A 16815-nucleotide genomic window follows, 5' to 3' on the forward strand; every position below is an offset into this window, starting at 1 on the left:
TCGTTTATTTTTGCTACTAGTGTTGGTGGAAATTGGCCTTTACTCTCCTGAAGTACTATGTACAACTTTGGTGCCAACTGACCTGATAGGTTGAGGAGTGGGAGGATAGTATATGAGTGAGTCATTGCATTGATATTATGTGTTTTACCAATTATTTTCTTCGTACCAATTACTTCCATTGTGATATTGCGATGGATTTCACGAGAGAAGCTAGACTGATCGCAGTTAAAACACGTATTCCGGCTTGTACATGGGAAGCATGGAATTAACTTTTTTGATATAATCTTTTCCACTTTCTTCAATCTCATTTAGTGAAACAAGCTGTCGAGTATAAAAATGTGCCACTCGTCGCTTCTTAATTCGTCTTCGCTTTTTAAACTTTGTGACCCATCGAGAGGACGCACAGAATTTGTTCGGTGGAATATCAAGCTTCCGAGCAATGTCAAGTGCCATTTGTCGAAGATTGTGATCACAAATCAGAGCACCCAAGTTACGAATGTCATAGAAACGTGCAAACAGTTTCTCGTCTAAAATACGATATTTCGCCAAAAGAGATGAACTTTCCGCTAGTTGCTTCTTGTATCTGGACACTGTAGCTGGAGACACACATAGGCGGTCAGATATCCACTCAATACTGGAATTTGGATATCTTTTGATAGTATTGAAGATTTTCTGGACTTTATCTTTAGTGAATAATTCAACTTTTTGTTTTTTGTTTACTGGAAGAGCATAAGATGGATCCTGCTCTCCTTCAGCATGATCATCATGAATTTCTTCTATCATGGGGCGATCAAAGTAATAAAAAAATGCCTGTTCTTCGTCTTCGTCCAGCTCATCGTCGTAGTGATCTTGATCTTCAAGATCTACATCCAAACCATCAATTTCGTCATTGTCGAAGACATGGTTCATAAAATCAGAATTCGATCCAAGGCCTCTTTTTCGCTAGACAACAAGTGACCTTGAACATTCATGTCAAAATTGTCTTGCATTATTGCAACCAAATCGCGTATAACTCTGCTTATTGATGTGGTGCATGATAATTACTAGTTCATTTAAAAAATGTTTTAAAAATATAACAGAAGAAAAAGAGAATGGGTAAACTAAAATATTTACAAAATGATTTAAATACGAAAAACATTTTATATTTACATTTTTACAAACTATGGAGGAGTGGTGGGAAAAGCACAAATCAGAGCCATTACTTATGAATTCTATTTAATCCAAAGCAAAATATTCTTGCTGCCAACATTCAAAGAATCTTTTTACGATAAAATATTAAATATTCGATGATAAAACCAAGCGATATTTAAAAATGAAAGTTTTTTCTTACATTAACATAGTGGAAGGGTATTTATCGTTTGCAAAATGAAATTAATTATTTTCATTTTATATTGATCGTCTGCTATAAAAAAACATTTATCGTTTGTTGATAAAACATTTACTTTAACTGGATGTTTATCGTTTGCTATCAGAGATATTACACAATGATAAGCAAAAAAATCAAAGAGGGGAAAAAAAACACCGATTTATTGCACATGACATATAAAAAAAAAAAACAAAATACAAGACCGTTTCGACTTTTCAAATAACTTAAAAAATGCCTATAAATAAATAGGCTTTCTCCCTTTCACTCGTTGTACTAAAAAAAGACGTTCCAAGTGTGTTGGAAAACGAACATTGTGCCCAAATTTCAATAGAAATATCAATGCATTTCTGGGTCGAATTTAGCAACTTTGGACCCCCGTTGCAGCTAAACTAGGGCCTATGCAGTCAAACCACTTTACCAGGGTTCATATCTAGTGGGATTTGACCTATATCTAGAATTTTATCCAAATCCGTGACCCTCAAGTTCGTGCCGTTTGGTCGTAAGCAACTTGACTAAAACATTGCTGTAGTCCGACTGCAAACAAATGACCCTTGTCAATCATTTGAGAAAACAAGTTTATTCCTTAAAATAGGTAGAGAAGGAAGAAAGGATGCGTGCCATATTTTGGAATTTAGCAACATTTTGGTGATATGAAAAAAAAAGTGCTCCTAGTATATTTTAGTTATGTCTAAATAAGACCTGAAAAATTCTAGTTGCAGCAATAACTGCATTGAGTTGGCGAAAAAGTAAATGTCAAGCTTTGCATTAATTTGCAACTCTACTCTCACCAATTTTCAATTGAAATTAATTATAGGAGGCATTGTTATCTCTGACCAACGGCTGCTGAAAAAAGTAAAACCAAGACACACCTACATACGTAGGATGGGTCCTGTCCCTTGACAGCACAAAATTAAAATGTTTTATTTCTTTTGTTAGCTTCTTAAATTCCAAGTTGATGTATTTAAGCTCTAGAACCAATGATGCAATTGCTAATTCTGTTCAACTTTCCTCTCCATATTGCCCCTTCACTGAAACAAAGCTGAGCCAAAGGTCAACTCTTTGCAGTCAGACTTGAGCATGCATTGAATTTTTCCACTCTTTCAAACTGCTAAAAATTTTATTTCTGAATAATGCAATCTGTTGATGGCTATTTCATTTCGTTAAGTCTGATGAAATTTGCAAAAACTAATAAATTAAGTTATTATATGTAACAACAATAACACAATACAATTTACAGTAACATTCGGTTTCTATTTTTCCTAGATCAAATTAAAATATTAATAGAGAGGTATTAAATTATGAGAAAAAGAGCTTTTTTCCATAAGGAATTGAGTTTTTGTTTTGCTAATTTTATAAAGGAGTACTTATTATACAAGTTTTAAATATAAAATATGGTGAAACATAAGACATTTTTGAAAAATAAGCAATGTAACTGTGTTGTGGTATTAGAATATGGACAGCATGATCATGCAACAAAAAATGTTCAACATTTTTTTATGGCATAAATGCAGCTGTCCGATTCCACCCAACTCTCCCTTACATATTGTAACGGATTCGGTGAGACTTCCAACTTTCTTGAAATGACGACACAGTTCTTGATTAAACACACAGGGAATTTATTTACACTATGAACAGGAAAGATAGTCAACAACTGCTAAATTAATCATCAGCAATTAAGCAAATATCACACATCACCGTAAACTCAACGGTTACACACGTATTTACTTCCAAATACGAAAAACAACACAGCGAAATGCCTCGCAATAAACAGAGCTAATACGCTCTCAGTTCGAATTCTCAATCGAAACTAACTTTTTATCATGCGGGACACTTTTATAAACATCGAAAAAGTTTCCACAACATTCTTACTGCTTCTCGAAATGCGTAGACCGTTATCGAATTTTATCAATGAAAAGAAAAGGAAATAGGGGGTCGTATACTTCAGCCGAATGAAAAGGGGTTGTATATTCATTACGGGAAACTATTTACAGGTTACGTTACTACAATAATTACTATTTACAGAATTCGTAACAATATTTAGTTTTCTTTCACAATACAGTATTCTTTTGTTTATACATCACTTATTTTATGCACGTTGATTTTCAAAAGCTAGAAGTACAGAAAATTAATGTAGTGTGGTGTGCAAGGGTGGATCCAGATTTTGTTTTCAAAGGGGGTCATCATGGAAAAGAAAAGGTGATTAAAGGGTAATATTTGGGCACAAATGGGGGTCTAGGATGATTTTTTTTGATATGCCCCCAAAATGCAGCTTCAGGCTCTTATTGGTCATTTAAGGAGGGTCCTGACTTCATGACTCCCCTTCTGGATATGCACTTGGTGGTGCGTCTTGTAATAATAGCACCTTATATAATTGGTAATACCATAATATAATTGGTAATACCATATAATATACAATACCACCTCAGCAATTAGTACGAGTCAAATAAAAAAAGTAACACTTCCATTAATTTGCTGGACTACATACAAAAGTGGGCGTTTAAAAAATCTTGCACTGATAAAGAAAATTCATTGAAAAACAAAACGAAAAACTATTTCAGATTTAAGAATGACTACATTTTTATTTTGATCCTTATCCTAAAATGTTTTTCTCACAACTTTAACACACATCTATGTGTGCATCTTTTGCAGTTCAGAAAATTAACACTATTTTCAACTTCACACCACACTCTAACATGCCAGAGTTTACCTTCTGGGGGTTGCGGGTTTGGTCCTAACCATAGACTAATAATAAGAGTAGACAGAGCTTTCCCGGACTTGCTGATGAAAAAATTGGTTCATGGATACATCATGTGACAGTGGAAGGCTTGGCGAAAACTTTGGCAGCATGGTTGCTAGATGGCAGGATTATCTATAGTTTGGCACTCGACATGTATTTTAAGACGTAATGTGTTTTCATTATAATTTTTTTTTTCCATGTGCAGAAATAATTGAACTGTTTTTCTTTTAGTTATGCATTATTTTGACATTAGTAATTAGTTTTTGATCACATTTATCAGTAACTTTTATTTCATTCGGAACTACTATGTCAGCTTTGGCGTAAACGGAATGGCGTAAACGTTTTGCGTTAACACAAAAATGTACTAATCGGTATCTTAACTTGAAATTGTATGTAAGAATCTTACCGTTTGCCGATTCTTTTTGGGAGCTTGCATCTTTAATTGGTTAGAGAGTTATTGAAATTGACTGAAGAAAATGCACAATACTATCTAAACGAAAAACTCACTACATTAACAAAGTATTTACAACTTAGAATAACAAATTTACAAATCGGACTCCATAAAAGATCATTCTTCCGTGTTCCATCAATTCTATTTATTTTATTTCTCGCGGGCGTTGATCGTCTGCTACGATTAACGCCTGCTGTTGCTAGGATATCCACCAGTCACATGGTTTGGTTTATGAGCAGCAAAAGGGTTGCCATAGTTCGGTCTACTCTTATTATTAGTCTATGGTCCTAACAGTATTTACATGGACATACACTATCATATTCGAATTGGCAATAAGTGTTAAAATTAAAGTTTCTGGGGGGTTCACATGCAAACCATGTCTCCAAACCATGTTTCCCCTTCTTAGACGCCATTTTCACTTTTCAATGTTAAAGCTACTTACATGCATTTAGCTAATACCAATGAAGAAAAATTTGATTAGATAAGGATGAAAATTTAAAAATAATTGTGCATAAATTCTAAACAGGTTTTTTTTTTTTAATTAATTTTCTTTATCAAAAGAAAATTATCAGTACAAGGCTTGAAAAACAACTTGTACTTTTTGGAACGAAAGCTAAATTGCAAGGTGGACAGGAATTTTTTGAAAAACAACAAAAGACTCAGCCACACATATGGAAATACAGTGGAGTCGCAGAAATTTGAGCCTTAAAAGTCTGAGGTTTCGGTTAACTTGAGCTATTTTATTGGCATTTTAAGGCATATCTTTAATAGCTAAATATATGAGTGTAAAACTTCCTTGATTACTTATAACCCTTACTAACAATAAAGCTGAAAGTCCGTGCGTCTGGATCTCTGTTACGTGCATAGCGCCTAGACCTTTCAGCCAATTTTCATGAAATTTGACACAAATTTAGTTTGTAGCATAGGGGTGAGCACCTCGAAGCAATTTTTCAAATGTTTTCATGGTCATATGCGACCATGGGCGAGCAAATTGGCAAGTAATTCATCATCTATTATTTGCAAAAAATGCAGGCAAACCAAATGACCTTTTAATTTTCTACTAAGGGCAAAGCAGTGCATGTACCGCTAGCAAAGTAATAAAAAGGTATTGACTGAGTGAGAGGTTGATGTCAACAACACTTGCCAAGTGGCACAAATATTCATTGACTTCTTGAATAGATTTGGGGATAAGCAAAATGCATTTTTTGGTAGCCTACAAGTTTACACATAAACAAATACTGAAACCATGTAAAACAAAAGTAGTCAAGTTTCTTGTAGAAATAATTAAAAATGAAAATTCATTTTGAAATTTGAGCAATAAGTTTTTTGTGCAGACAATATTTCCTATTCTTTAAACAAAGTAAAATGGAACCATCCTCAAGTCCTCCAAAAAGTGTAAAGTTTCTATTGCTAAGTATTTACCGTCTAATCAGAGTTTACAGTAATCTGAGATAGTTGGAGCCCCAAGGGTGGATCCAAAAAAGTTTCAAGGAGTTAATTTTTTTTAAACTTAGCTTTTACTACGTATCTGATTTTACATACTGGAGGGGGGAGGACTCCTACAGCATTCTTGTCTAAATTACTAAAATATAGAGATTCTGCCAAGGAGGTCCCCAAACCTATTCCTTTTCTTTTCCGTTGAAAGTGGTATTCTAAAATTGCATTTTAAAACTTTCGTAATAATCGCGGGGGAATTTTTCGAAATTCCATCACCCTAACATCATCGAAGGTTGTCAAAAACTGAGCTCTTTGAAACTTCAGTTTCGAAAAAAAATACCCTAGGAAAGTTAGTGAGCCCATTCTTTTCCCTAACGCTACCTGAGATGTTTGTAATCGCGTCTTTAAGACTTAAATTTTGAGAAATGCCCAGGGAAGGCCTCCAAACCCCTCCTCCTAACATCGCTTTGGATTGCTTTTTTGAAACTTCAATTCCGAAAAGTTTCCGTGAGTGAAATTTGAACACCATTCCTTTCCTTAATGTCATCGAAAATGGTCTACACTGGTGTTTTAGAAATTTTATTGTTAAAAGCGATAACCCCTAATAATAATGGCGATAACCCCCATCGCCCCTCCCTTGTATCCGTCCTTGTGGAGCCCCAATTACCAAGGATTTTACAGACTCTACTGTAAATCAATTTCAAAAACTCAAAGGGAAAGGGGGGGGGGCAATTCTGCTGTGCTAAGCACAGATGTGGTATCTGCAGTAGAGCTCAAAATGAGAAATTGATGGTTAAAGTTTTACAACTCGTTTCTTTGATTCATGACTTAATTAAATGCTCAACTTGCCGTAGTTGTTTTGTAAATAACTTATCTAAAAACTGTAAGAGAGTGTTTTTGTAAAAATCTTAATTTAAAATTAATAAATGTAGTTACGACAAATTTTCTTTTCAAAACCTTTTCATATACTAAGCTATTTTCACCGTAAGTGACAATTACTAGGCATTTTTAGGGGTATCTGCACAGATACGACAAAAATAGCTTAGTAAAATGAGCTCAATGTATCATTAAACAATACTGAAAACATCTGCTTTCTTTGGACTTAGCTGCATTTGACGCTTTATTTTGTTAATACGAATCTAACGGAATCTCTCTTCTGAAAGATAACATTTTCAACACTAAGGACAGTTAAAACTGTAATCCATAAAAATTTTCTGTTTTTTATATTCAAAGAATGTGTTTTTTATAATGTTTTATTTTCTAGATTCATTTTTATTGAGCATGAAGATAATTTTGACAGCAGATGATACTTAAATAAAAATATTACTGGCCGTAGAATGAAATGTTTTTTTTTTTTTGCATGAAAGAATTAGACATGAATATTTTACATACATTTTATTTTTAGAATTTGCATTTTAAATAAACATTTAAATAGAAAAAGCTGAATATTTACTTTTCCAATTATGCAAAGTTGTATTAGTTTTTATTATCAACCTGTATCAACTATTCAACGGTAAACTAATTTTAATATTCTGTGTTGCAATAAACTGCTACATTATTAAATATGCTGCTTTATTAAGGTATAAAAGTCGTATCTACAAATAACTAAGGACAAAAGTGGTAACTGCGCAGATACCACTTTAATGGCTCAGTATTTGTCACTTATGTTCAAATTGAATTTGCAAACTCTGCAAACTGTCCAGTTACGACTTTTTCTTGAATCTTTAATATTTCGCGTTCACAAATCGTCAAAAAACTTGACATTTAGGCAAATTAAATTACTAACGACCACCTGGTGACAATAACTCAATTTCGATAAAATGTGCAGATACCACATCTGTGCTTAGCACGGCAGTATGCCGGTCACCACCATTGCAGACCATTGGCGAGTGTTATATGTAAGGCTTTATCCTAAATGCCGGTTTATATCGAAAGTTAGAGCAGTGCCTGATTGTCCGTGTTCTTCCTTGACATATCCCCTTAATTGTTGCCTAGACTTAAGCAACAAGTATTTCAAAGAAGATTTTATATCTTTAAATAACACAGCAAATTTTCCGAAAATGTGATATCAAGAATTTGATTTTATGCGTCTGCTGCTAAAACTAGTAAACAGCACTTAAGATATAAACGTGGATCCTGAGAAAGCAATGTTTGCCTGGCACTGGTCTGACTCTAGTTTCAACTGCATAGCAAATGCTACTGCTATTTTTTCCATCATTAAAAATTACATTCTCACAACTGTATTTTGAAGGGCCATAATTTGTTGACTAGTCAATGAGTACATCTGCAAAATGTAAATCGAATTTTAGAATTATAGATTCTTAGGTCATGACAACATGTACAAGGCCGCAACTACAGAAAACGAATTCTGTCTGAATTAAGCTCAATTAGAAATAAATAAAAATGTAAGATCTGGCTAAATATCCGTGCAAACATGCCTCACATTTTTAATTACGTAGATTACAAATATAAATATATATATAAATATATATATATAGCACGGCAGAATTGTCACCTCCTGACCCCTGCTACATGACAGGCCTGTCTCGAGTCCACACATAAGCGAGAGTTAACTGTATGCATCAAGTTTCTTTTACATTAATATAATTATTTTTCATGTAAATGTTAGTACAGTGATACATTCCAAATAAAATTTAGTGAATGATCAGTTGAAGATAGTTCAAAACTCTTTAAAAATATCCCTAATCAAAAGTTTTATAACATTGCAGGTCATTCTTTCGGCGCCATTATCCGGTGAAGTCTATTACACATTGTGGGTTAGATTTAGAGGACAGAAAATGGACTCAAACAAATGATGATGGGGTGCCTATAAATACATGGTATGTATCTTTTTGCAGTTTTAATCTTAAAAACATCAAAGTCCAGCAGTTTTTTAGAAAATAAAATACTCGAGGACTCTAACCTTTTTTAAGTGCCATTGTTTCCAAATGGGAACATCAATTAAAAAAAGTTTTGCTCTTTTGAGGATTTGTAAAAATTCTATTTGTTATAGACTTGATTTTTTGAAAGGAAAATTATTTCCCCCTGATAATAGTTGTAGCCGACGAAAATTCGCAAAAAATTGCAGCATTTTAATATTTTGTACCTCGATCCAGCTTTTAACTGTAAATACAGTCAATTTGCAATAACTCGAAGTTCGATAACTGAAATAATACCATAACTCGAACTTTTTATCAAGTCCTGACTCCTTTGTCTAATTCCATGCTAATTATTCTCAATATCTCAAAGTTAACTTCCTTTAACTCAAAGTTTTTCCAAAGAACGGAAAAAAAAAATTGAAAGAAACAAGTGACTATGAGAGAAAAATTAATTCACTTGCAATTCATGCACCATAAACCTCTAAAGCAAGAAGAGTACCTGTTGAGCCAATGTGCGATAAAGGAGTTACAGGTGCAGAAATGAGTTAGCTTGTTTTCTTTTGTTGTACTGTACTGTTTACACTTTGAGTGGACTATGAATTTGCCTTTAAGCTGTCAAGTCAACTGATTGTACCTTGATTCAAAGGCTGACCTAAATTAAGATGCGTTCCTCTTCATTCTTTAGTTTGATTATTTGCTGATAAGTTCCTGAGAGACAGAGTGAGTTTTCTTCGCTGTTAAAGATGTCTAAGCAAATACTCTGTCAACGATATTAAAAGAAAAAGAGAAACTTCTACAGCTGTAGAATCCATGAATCCGAATTTGAAATGAATGTGCACCTTTCCTGAAGTAGAATCAGCTCCATTCAAGTTCTTCCAGCAGTATCAAAACCACGCTTTTGATTATTTTTCTCTCAGTATTTTTGATTAAACTGAATATTGTGCGTAAAAAACTTTTAAGTTCTGCATTTTTGTCTGTTATATGTACATATTAATTAAAATATTCGATGGTTTTTTGTATTAAAATGTCGAAAACCGAAACTAGCGGTACGTCGAACTTCTGATAAGTCGAAGTTTTTCCTCGGTCCCTTTAGATTGGAGTTATAGCGAATTCAGAGGCGGATCAAGTGAATTGAGGGCCCTAAGCGGTAAAAATTTTGGGGACCCCCCAAACTTAGGTAAAAGATAGAAGTTCCAATTAAAAAATAAACTATAAACAAAAATTAAAAGCAATGTTGCTACATAATTTTTATTTAAGCACTCTATAAAAATTTTCGTGATGTTGTATTGGTAGCAAAATCAATTTTTTTATTGTCGATTTTTCAAAATATTGGTAAAACAAATTTGGGGCGATGGGGGGGGGGGGGGGTGTCTTACCAGGCTTTATAAAGCTACTGGTATATAAGTCCGTCAGTACCCGGCTGTAAAATAAACTCGTTCGTTTAGTTACAGTTGGTAATATGTATCTACAACGGAAATGTACTCTTGTTTTAGATTTTAGCCGAACTTCGGGGCCCTGAAACCTTCTTGGGGCCCCACAAGGCTGCTTAGTTCGCTTACCGTTAGACCCCGCCACTGCACGAATTGACTGTATAAAGAAAATGCAAAATTTAAAAAAAAATTTTGCATTTTTCACAACTGCATGTTGTTTTTAATGATGAAATATTGTTCATTAATAAAAAGTTTTATGCATTGTAATAAATTATTGAGAGTATTTTCTTTTTAATTTACACAATATCTAAATATCTTGTTTCAGCCGTGTTTTCGGATTTGTTGCCCGAAAACCTGCAAGTCAAACAGATAACCAGTGCCATCTTTTTGCTGAGTTAGAGCCTGAACAACCAGCAAGTGCAATTGTTAATTTTGTAACCAAAGTCATGATGTCTGGACTACAGCAACCTTCACAGATGGTTTGAGACAGAGAGCAATCCTTGTTTGAAAAGGACATTTTTTTGTGTGTGTGTAATTTAAATACATAATTTGAGAACAACTTTACTTTGTAATTAAAATATTTTAACCAAGTTTGTACATAAAAATATTGTAATATGTATTAAGATGCAATGCAATGTTGGACAAAGGTTCTTTTTTTTTTTTTTGTACAATTATAAATTTTAAAGATTCATTCAAATTTATTACGTTTTGAAGAATATATATTGTATATAACTGTAAACATTTCGAGTATTGTTTTTATTTTTCAAAAAGAGAAATGCGTTTTATTTAGGATTAACACATTGTCGATGTTATATGACTTTTGGAAAATCCTCAAAATTTTATTGGTTTTATGATGCTATTATGTTTCACTCGTTCCTAAATAAGTGCCTTTTTTTTTTAATTGTTGCATTTATTACAATCACTTTTTCTTCAAATATGTTCTCTACCCTCTTAATAAAAACTGATTTGATAGAAATTTGAAGCTCATTACTTGATATTTTACTAACGCTGGATTAAATTCCGAAATAAAGCCACAAGTAACACATTTTGCAAAGGAAGTGAATGAGCATAAACGTCAACTTTTTTAAGAGGGCAATTTTATATTTAAAATGAAGGTTTTTTGAACTATTACCATCTATTGTTTCATAAATGAACTAACCTCTTAACTGTGGCATATATTTCAGAAAAACAAAGATGTAGGATGCTCATATTTTACGAATTTTAAAAAAATTATCATAATAAATGTAAAGTAATCTAAATAACCATCTAAGCTTTTCTCTTTAAATTCGCTATGATTCTCAGTCCAAACATTAGAAAGGTTGTGTTTTCGAAAGATTCAGTCTGGTTTCAGCCGATATGGTGATTCGGTACCATTCAATAATTCTCTTATTTACCATGCATCTACCAACCTTCTTTGCTCGAATAAGCAGAGAAACTAGACTACCAGTTTCAGTTTATATTTTCATTGAACTAAAAAAAAAAGCTAAAACGTGCGTTGCAGTAAGCATAGTTTTAGCTCAAATCTTTACTAATAATAAAGCAGTAAGTCTCTCTGTCCGGAGGATGTCTGGATCTCTGTGACGCGCATAGCGCTTAAACCGTTCGGCCGATTTTCATGAAATTTGGCACAAAGTTAGTATGTAGCATGGGGGTGTGCGCCTCGAAGCGATTTTTCGAAAATTCGATGTGGTTCTTTTTTTATTCCAATTTTAAGAAAAAAAGTATCATAAATTACGAAATTATCGTAACGTGGAACCGTAACATGGGCACAAGCCAATTGACGAGAAAATTCACAATACATTATTTGTAAATACAGGCGAACCAAAAGACCTTTTAATTTTTCTACTACGGGCGAAGCCGTGCGGGTGCCACTAGTACTGAATAAAACCTCATTATTTTAAGAACATTTTGCATTAAAACATCTTTTGAAATGACTTTGGTGCACTTTTCATCTGCTGTTATTTGAAGTTTACTGTCATTGTTCATTGAATGTAGTATGTTTTAAATATGTGACTAATGGCATTAAAATTTGCAGCTATTAAATGTGTCATTTTCTTTGCCGTTGTTTTACACGATGTTTTTCACGCCTTCGTTTTATCTCAAAAGGTTGAATTCACAAACAGCTTTGCCGACAAGGAAACCTAAAACTTCATTAAAGATGAAATACTGATTTTTTTTTTACTGACCTGGGAACCATAATTTTAGGGCCACCAAAATTGTGTATATTTCTTTTTCTTTACTTTCTATAGTAAATCTAACATTATAGAAATTTCAATGTACATTTTAGTAAGTTTAAAGTAAAGTATTGTATAGGTCTCAATGTTTAACTGGTTTTTTTAGTACACAACTGCTTTGACAAAGCTCTTAACTGGTTTCTTTTATTCCTAAAAGTCCTGTTTTTATATTTAAATACTTAAAAGTTCAGCCTTTTTTTTTTAAATCAAAATCTGATCCCATTTTTAACTTCAAAATTTCAGTTTCATTTATAATTTTCGTGTAACCTCTCGAACTCATTTAACCAATCCCCTACCACAATTATTTAAATTTTAAATCAAATGGGGACATAACAGCTACAGTTCAAAACTACTGATAGGTGCAATAAACTTATTCAGCATAGTTTCTCAGTAATTTTAATGTTAAAAATAATTTTCAGGCGATTATTCAGTAAAAATTGGCCAATTATAAGTAACTGGTAAGACGACCTACTACTGCTGATTAATTAGTGCATCCCTAATTTTGACCTTTAAAAGTTGAGACAAAGGTCCCTTTGTTTAATTCTCTCTTGGGACAAAAAAAAATCTGTTGGCAGCCCTGCTTTGAAAATGTATGGATTTTTTTATGGGGGGGTTACGAACTTTTATCACGTTCTGGTCATCACTTTGGCATGATCAAGTCCTGTCTCCCCAGGTAAGTACCGGATAATAAGAAAATTACTATACATTTGAAAAATGCATAATACACTGCATCACGTATGTAGATAGGTAAAAATTGACAGACACGCTTGAAATGACATGAGGTTTTATTGCAACCATTAAAAAAAATGTGTGCAGATTTTTTTTATGCAGGACAGCACTACACCACATTCTGCTTAGATGTGTAAAAGATTTCTTGCACACCTAGTTTGATGATGATTGTGTGCTGAGCTGCCATTTTCGTCATACTTGGCCTCCCAGGTTCCCAGATCTCACTTCATATAATTATTGGCTCTGCTTATACCTGAAATCGACAGTCTACAGTGATCGGGCAACATGAACAGGGCTGCTGAAAGATGACAACAGCCAATGCAATGTCAACATATTTTTATTTTTGTGGTTACAATAAAACTCCCATATCATTACAAGCATAAGGGTCAATTTTCCCCAATCTACATATATTATTCCTTGCATTATTAATTTTTTAAATTTATACTTATTTTATGATCATTTGGTACTTGAGCTATGCCTCTATACAGGGGCGGACTGGTTGACATTGGCCCAGTTGGCAAAAGAGTATTTTGGCCCACCTCTGTAAATTTTAAAAAAGTTAAATTAACCAGTACCGGATCTCGATTCTTCTTAGTCAAGCAAAAATATTAAACTACAGCAGGTTCCTATTTTCCATTAAGTTTCTAAATCAAGTTTCAAAAGAAAAGTGTGAAACGTAAAATTAAGCTAACACTGACACATTTTTTATGTGCTTTCAAAGAAGGATACTAATGATTATAAGTCTGAAGAGGCCCATCTTTAGGCTTGTATAATGACAACATAGGAAGTCAAGGAGGAATCACGTTATTCTCCCGGAATTTTTCCGAAATTAGTTGATCAGGCCTGAGAAGGGGTTCTAGTTCCCTTCCAAGTGTTATTTCCAAAGTTGATGTCAAAAACCGCAATTTTACAATTTTTGGTAACATTGAGGAGAGGGAAAAGGGGTTCCCCCACAACTTTGTTACCTTAACTTTTTTTTTCTTCAAATTTGAAATCTATTTTAGTCTATCTTTGTTTACAATAGAATGTGGAGTGCTCTTCCCAGACATTATCCGAAATGAGAAGTTTTAGAAATGCAATTTAAGGTTACCCTTGGTAAAACTAATGGAGCAGGGAAGCATCGGGCAAGATTGTGGACAGCATTTTGTTACGGGGGGGGGGGGGGGGGGGGGGGGGGCGAAAATTTTTGACAAAAAGACGAAAAAGTCACCTGTTGTATATGATTTTTGAAGCATTGTGCATTGATAGACATATAGCAGTAAGAGGGGGGGGGGGGCAACACAGCAAAGTGAAAGTTTTTTTTGGAAGCAAACGTGGAAGACTGATGGTAAAGGTATTATTGGTTGTTTTTTGGAATTTTTTCTTTTGAGCAGTAATTTTACTGAATTACAAAGAGTTAAAGTTACTTTATCAAAATGTGAAGAAATGTTTTCTCAGATAATTTATATTTATTATTATAATATCATTGAATCAAAATTCAATAATAAACAAGTTTTGTTGGTTCAAAAAAAAAAAAAAAAATGTGTGGTGCCGTAAATGTCGCAATTGCGAAAGATATCAATGTCATAAGGACCTTTAATTGGCGCTCAATTTGGACATGAAATAGTAATATATACCACCAATCACTTTTCATGAGTTCTGAGGATCAGGAGCACCCAAATGATTGTAAGTGAGGAGCAGACATAGGAGTATTTTTAATATTTTGAAATTCATGCCAAACTGACACTGGGTTCAGTATCTCATTTTAGACGCAATTTCAGAAGACATTTCTTTAAACAAAATTCAGGCTACATTAGGTAGTAACGCAAGGGGAATGATTTGGCTCGCAGATAGTCCCTCGGAAGTTTTTGAAGCGTTAAAAATGCATTTGGGACTGTCCCGGATAATTTTTGTTATTGGAGTTGTAAAAACGCAATTTTGGGATACATGTTGACATGCTAGAGGAGGAGGTCGTTGCTATAACTCAGAAATTTTTTTTTAAGTTATAAGACCTACGTTTATGACGCTGGGGGTTCTCAAATTAGGAGATGAGTCGGGAGTTCTCAAATGTTTTACAATGAGACTAAACGTCACTACAAATTTTCTTTGGATGAGTTTACGGGAAGGAGATGGAAATTTAGGAGTTTTCTCTTCTTAAAACACATTCTAAAGTTCTCTTTGGTAGCATTAGACAAGGAAAAAGAGGTTTCTCAGGGAAAACTGTTTGCAATCGAAGTCTAAGAAACATGATTTTCTATTTTGTTTGATACGACGGCATATATGGAGCGAGTAAGTGGCTACTGTCCTCCCGTGAATTTTCAAAATCAGAATTCTGAAAATGAACTCTGAAACCTTGCCTCCCCCCTCCCCTTCCCTTAGAATTCAGTCCTAAATCCGCCTATATTCAGGAGCTCTCTCTTCTAAGTCGAAATTTTGACCTGCTTCTGATTCAGTATATCGTAGCCCAGACTTGCTTTCCCGTATGCGATTTTGAGATGAAAATACTTGTATAACGATAATTAACTATAGATCAATGAAATATCTTGCCAACTGACAGCATTTAATTGAATCTGTCACAACCATCGAATACCATGAGCTTCCATGGAAATTTTGGGGTCCGTCACAAATGACTTTTACGGACCCACTTTTATCTTGTTTATCCCTATGTCCCTACATATATTTCACCCCTCATTTAAAAAATCTCGGATCGGACCTCCTTCAGGCTCGGAATTGGTTCAACCGGGTGTCCCTTCTCCCCCCCCCCAAAGCATGGGCCACTCATTTATATAGCTGGGCTGGGGCCGCTTTGTCTAATAGTGCAGGCCCCTTCAACTTTTGTTAATAGACGTACAAGTTTTTAACGCTCTTTTTTAGTCCCGGGCCCTCTTTCAGGCCTCGTCGGACTCGAGTTTTTCTGGCCCCCTTCCGTTTCCTCAATGCGGAAGCCTTGGCCCACAGAGCCCTAAAAACTAGAGAGAAAGTTGAAGAGAGAGGAAAGCATTCGCACGTGTGAACTTCGGCCATTTACTTTGATCCCTGCTTAGGATGGAAAAAAATAAACCTGTTTCCAAACGCTTTTTTCACATTGAGTATGCAAATTATATGGTTTTTTTAAAATTATTATTATGACACTTTAAAGAATGTTATGTGAATTTAAAACGTATTAAGTTCAAGAAAAAAAATCGCTTGAAGTGGCCCAGTCGGGGATCCCCGACTAGCCGACCTGGTCAGTCCGCCCCTGCCTCTATACCATAGGCTCCTTTAAACTTATCCAATAGTTTATTTCATTTTCAAAAATACGAAGCTTTGGTTCATTGGTATCACAGTGCAAACATTTCGAGAATTTTGGAAAAGATTGAGACATTATTTCATAAATAAAAAAAAACTTAAAGGGAAGTATGTGAATTATTGATTAAAATTTAAATTCCACAACAGATGACCAAGTTTATTAGAAATAGTATCACTGTCATGAAGACTTGAAAACATTCAGGTTTTTTACAGGCACAATAAACTGGCATTATACCTTTGAGATAGATTTTTAATATTTAATCGGGGAAACAGTTCGTTTTTTTA

General features: G+C 34.0%; 1 protein-coding gene across 1 annotated transcript in view; it reads left to right on the forward strand.

The window, feature by feature from the left end:
• LOC129219862 (tensin-1-like) overlaps nucleotides 1-11818 on the forward strand; it is a 70544-nt gene extending 58726 nt beyond the window's left edge. Inside the window, exons 28-29 of the mRNA XM_054854174.1 lie at nucleotides 8721-8831; nucleotides 10626-11818. Coding sequence (XP_054710149.1) covers nucleotides 8721-8831; nucleotides 10626-10785 — 271 coding nt within the window. The 3' untranslated portion in view covers nucleotides 10786-11818. The remainder of the gene's footprint in view (nucleotides 1-8720; nucleotides 8832-10625) is intronic.
• Nucleotides 11819-16815: the final 4997 nt, after the last annotated feature.

Source organism: Uloborus diversus, chromosome 4 (genome assembly GCF_026930045.1).
Source record: "Uloborus diversus isolate 005 chromosome 4, Udiv.v.3.1, whole genome shotgun sequence".
Lineage (NCBI taxonomy): Eukaryota > Metazoa > Arthropoda > Arachnida > Araneae > Uloboridae > Uloborus > Uloborus diversus.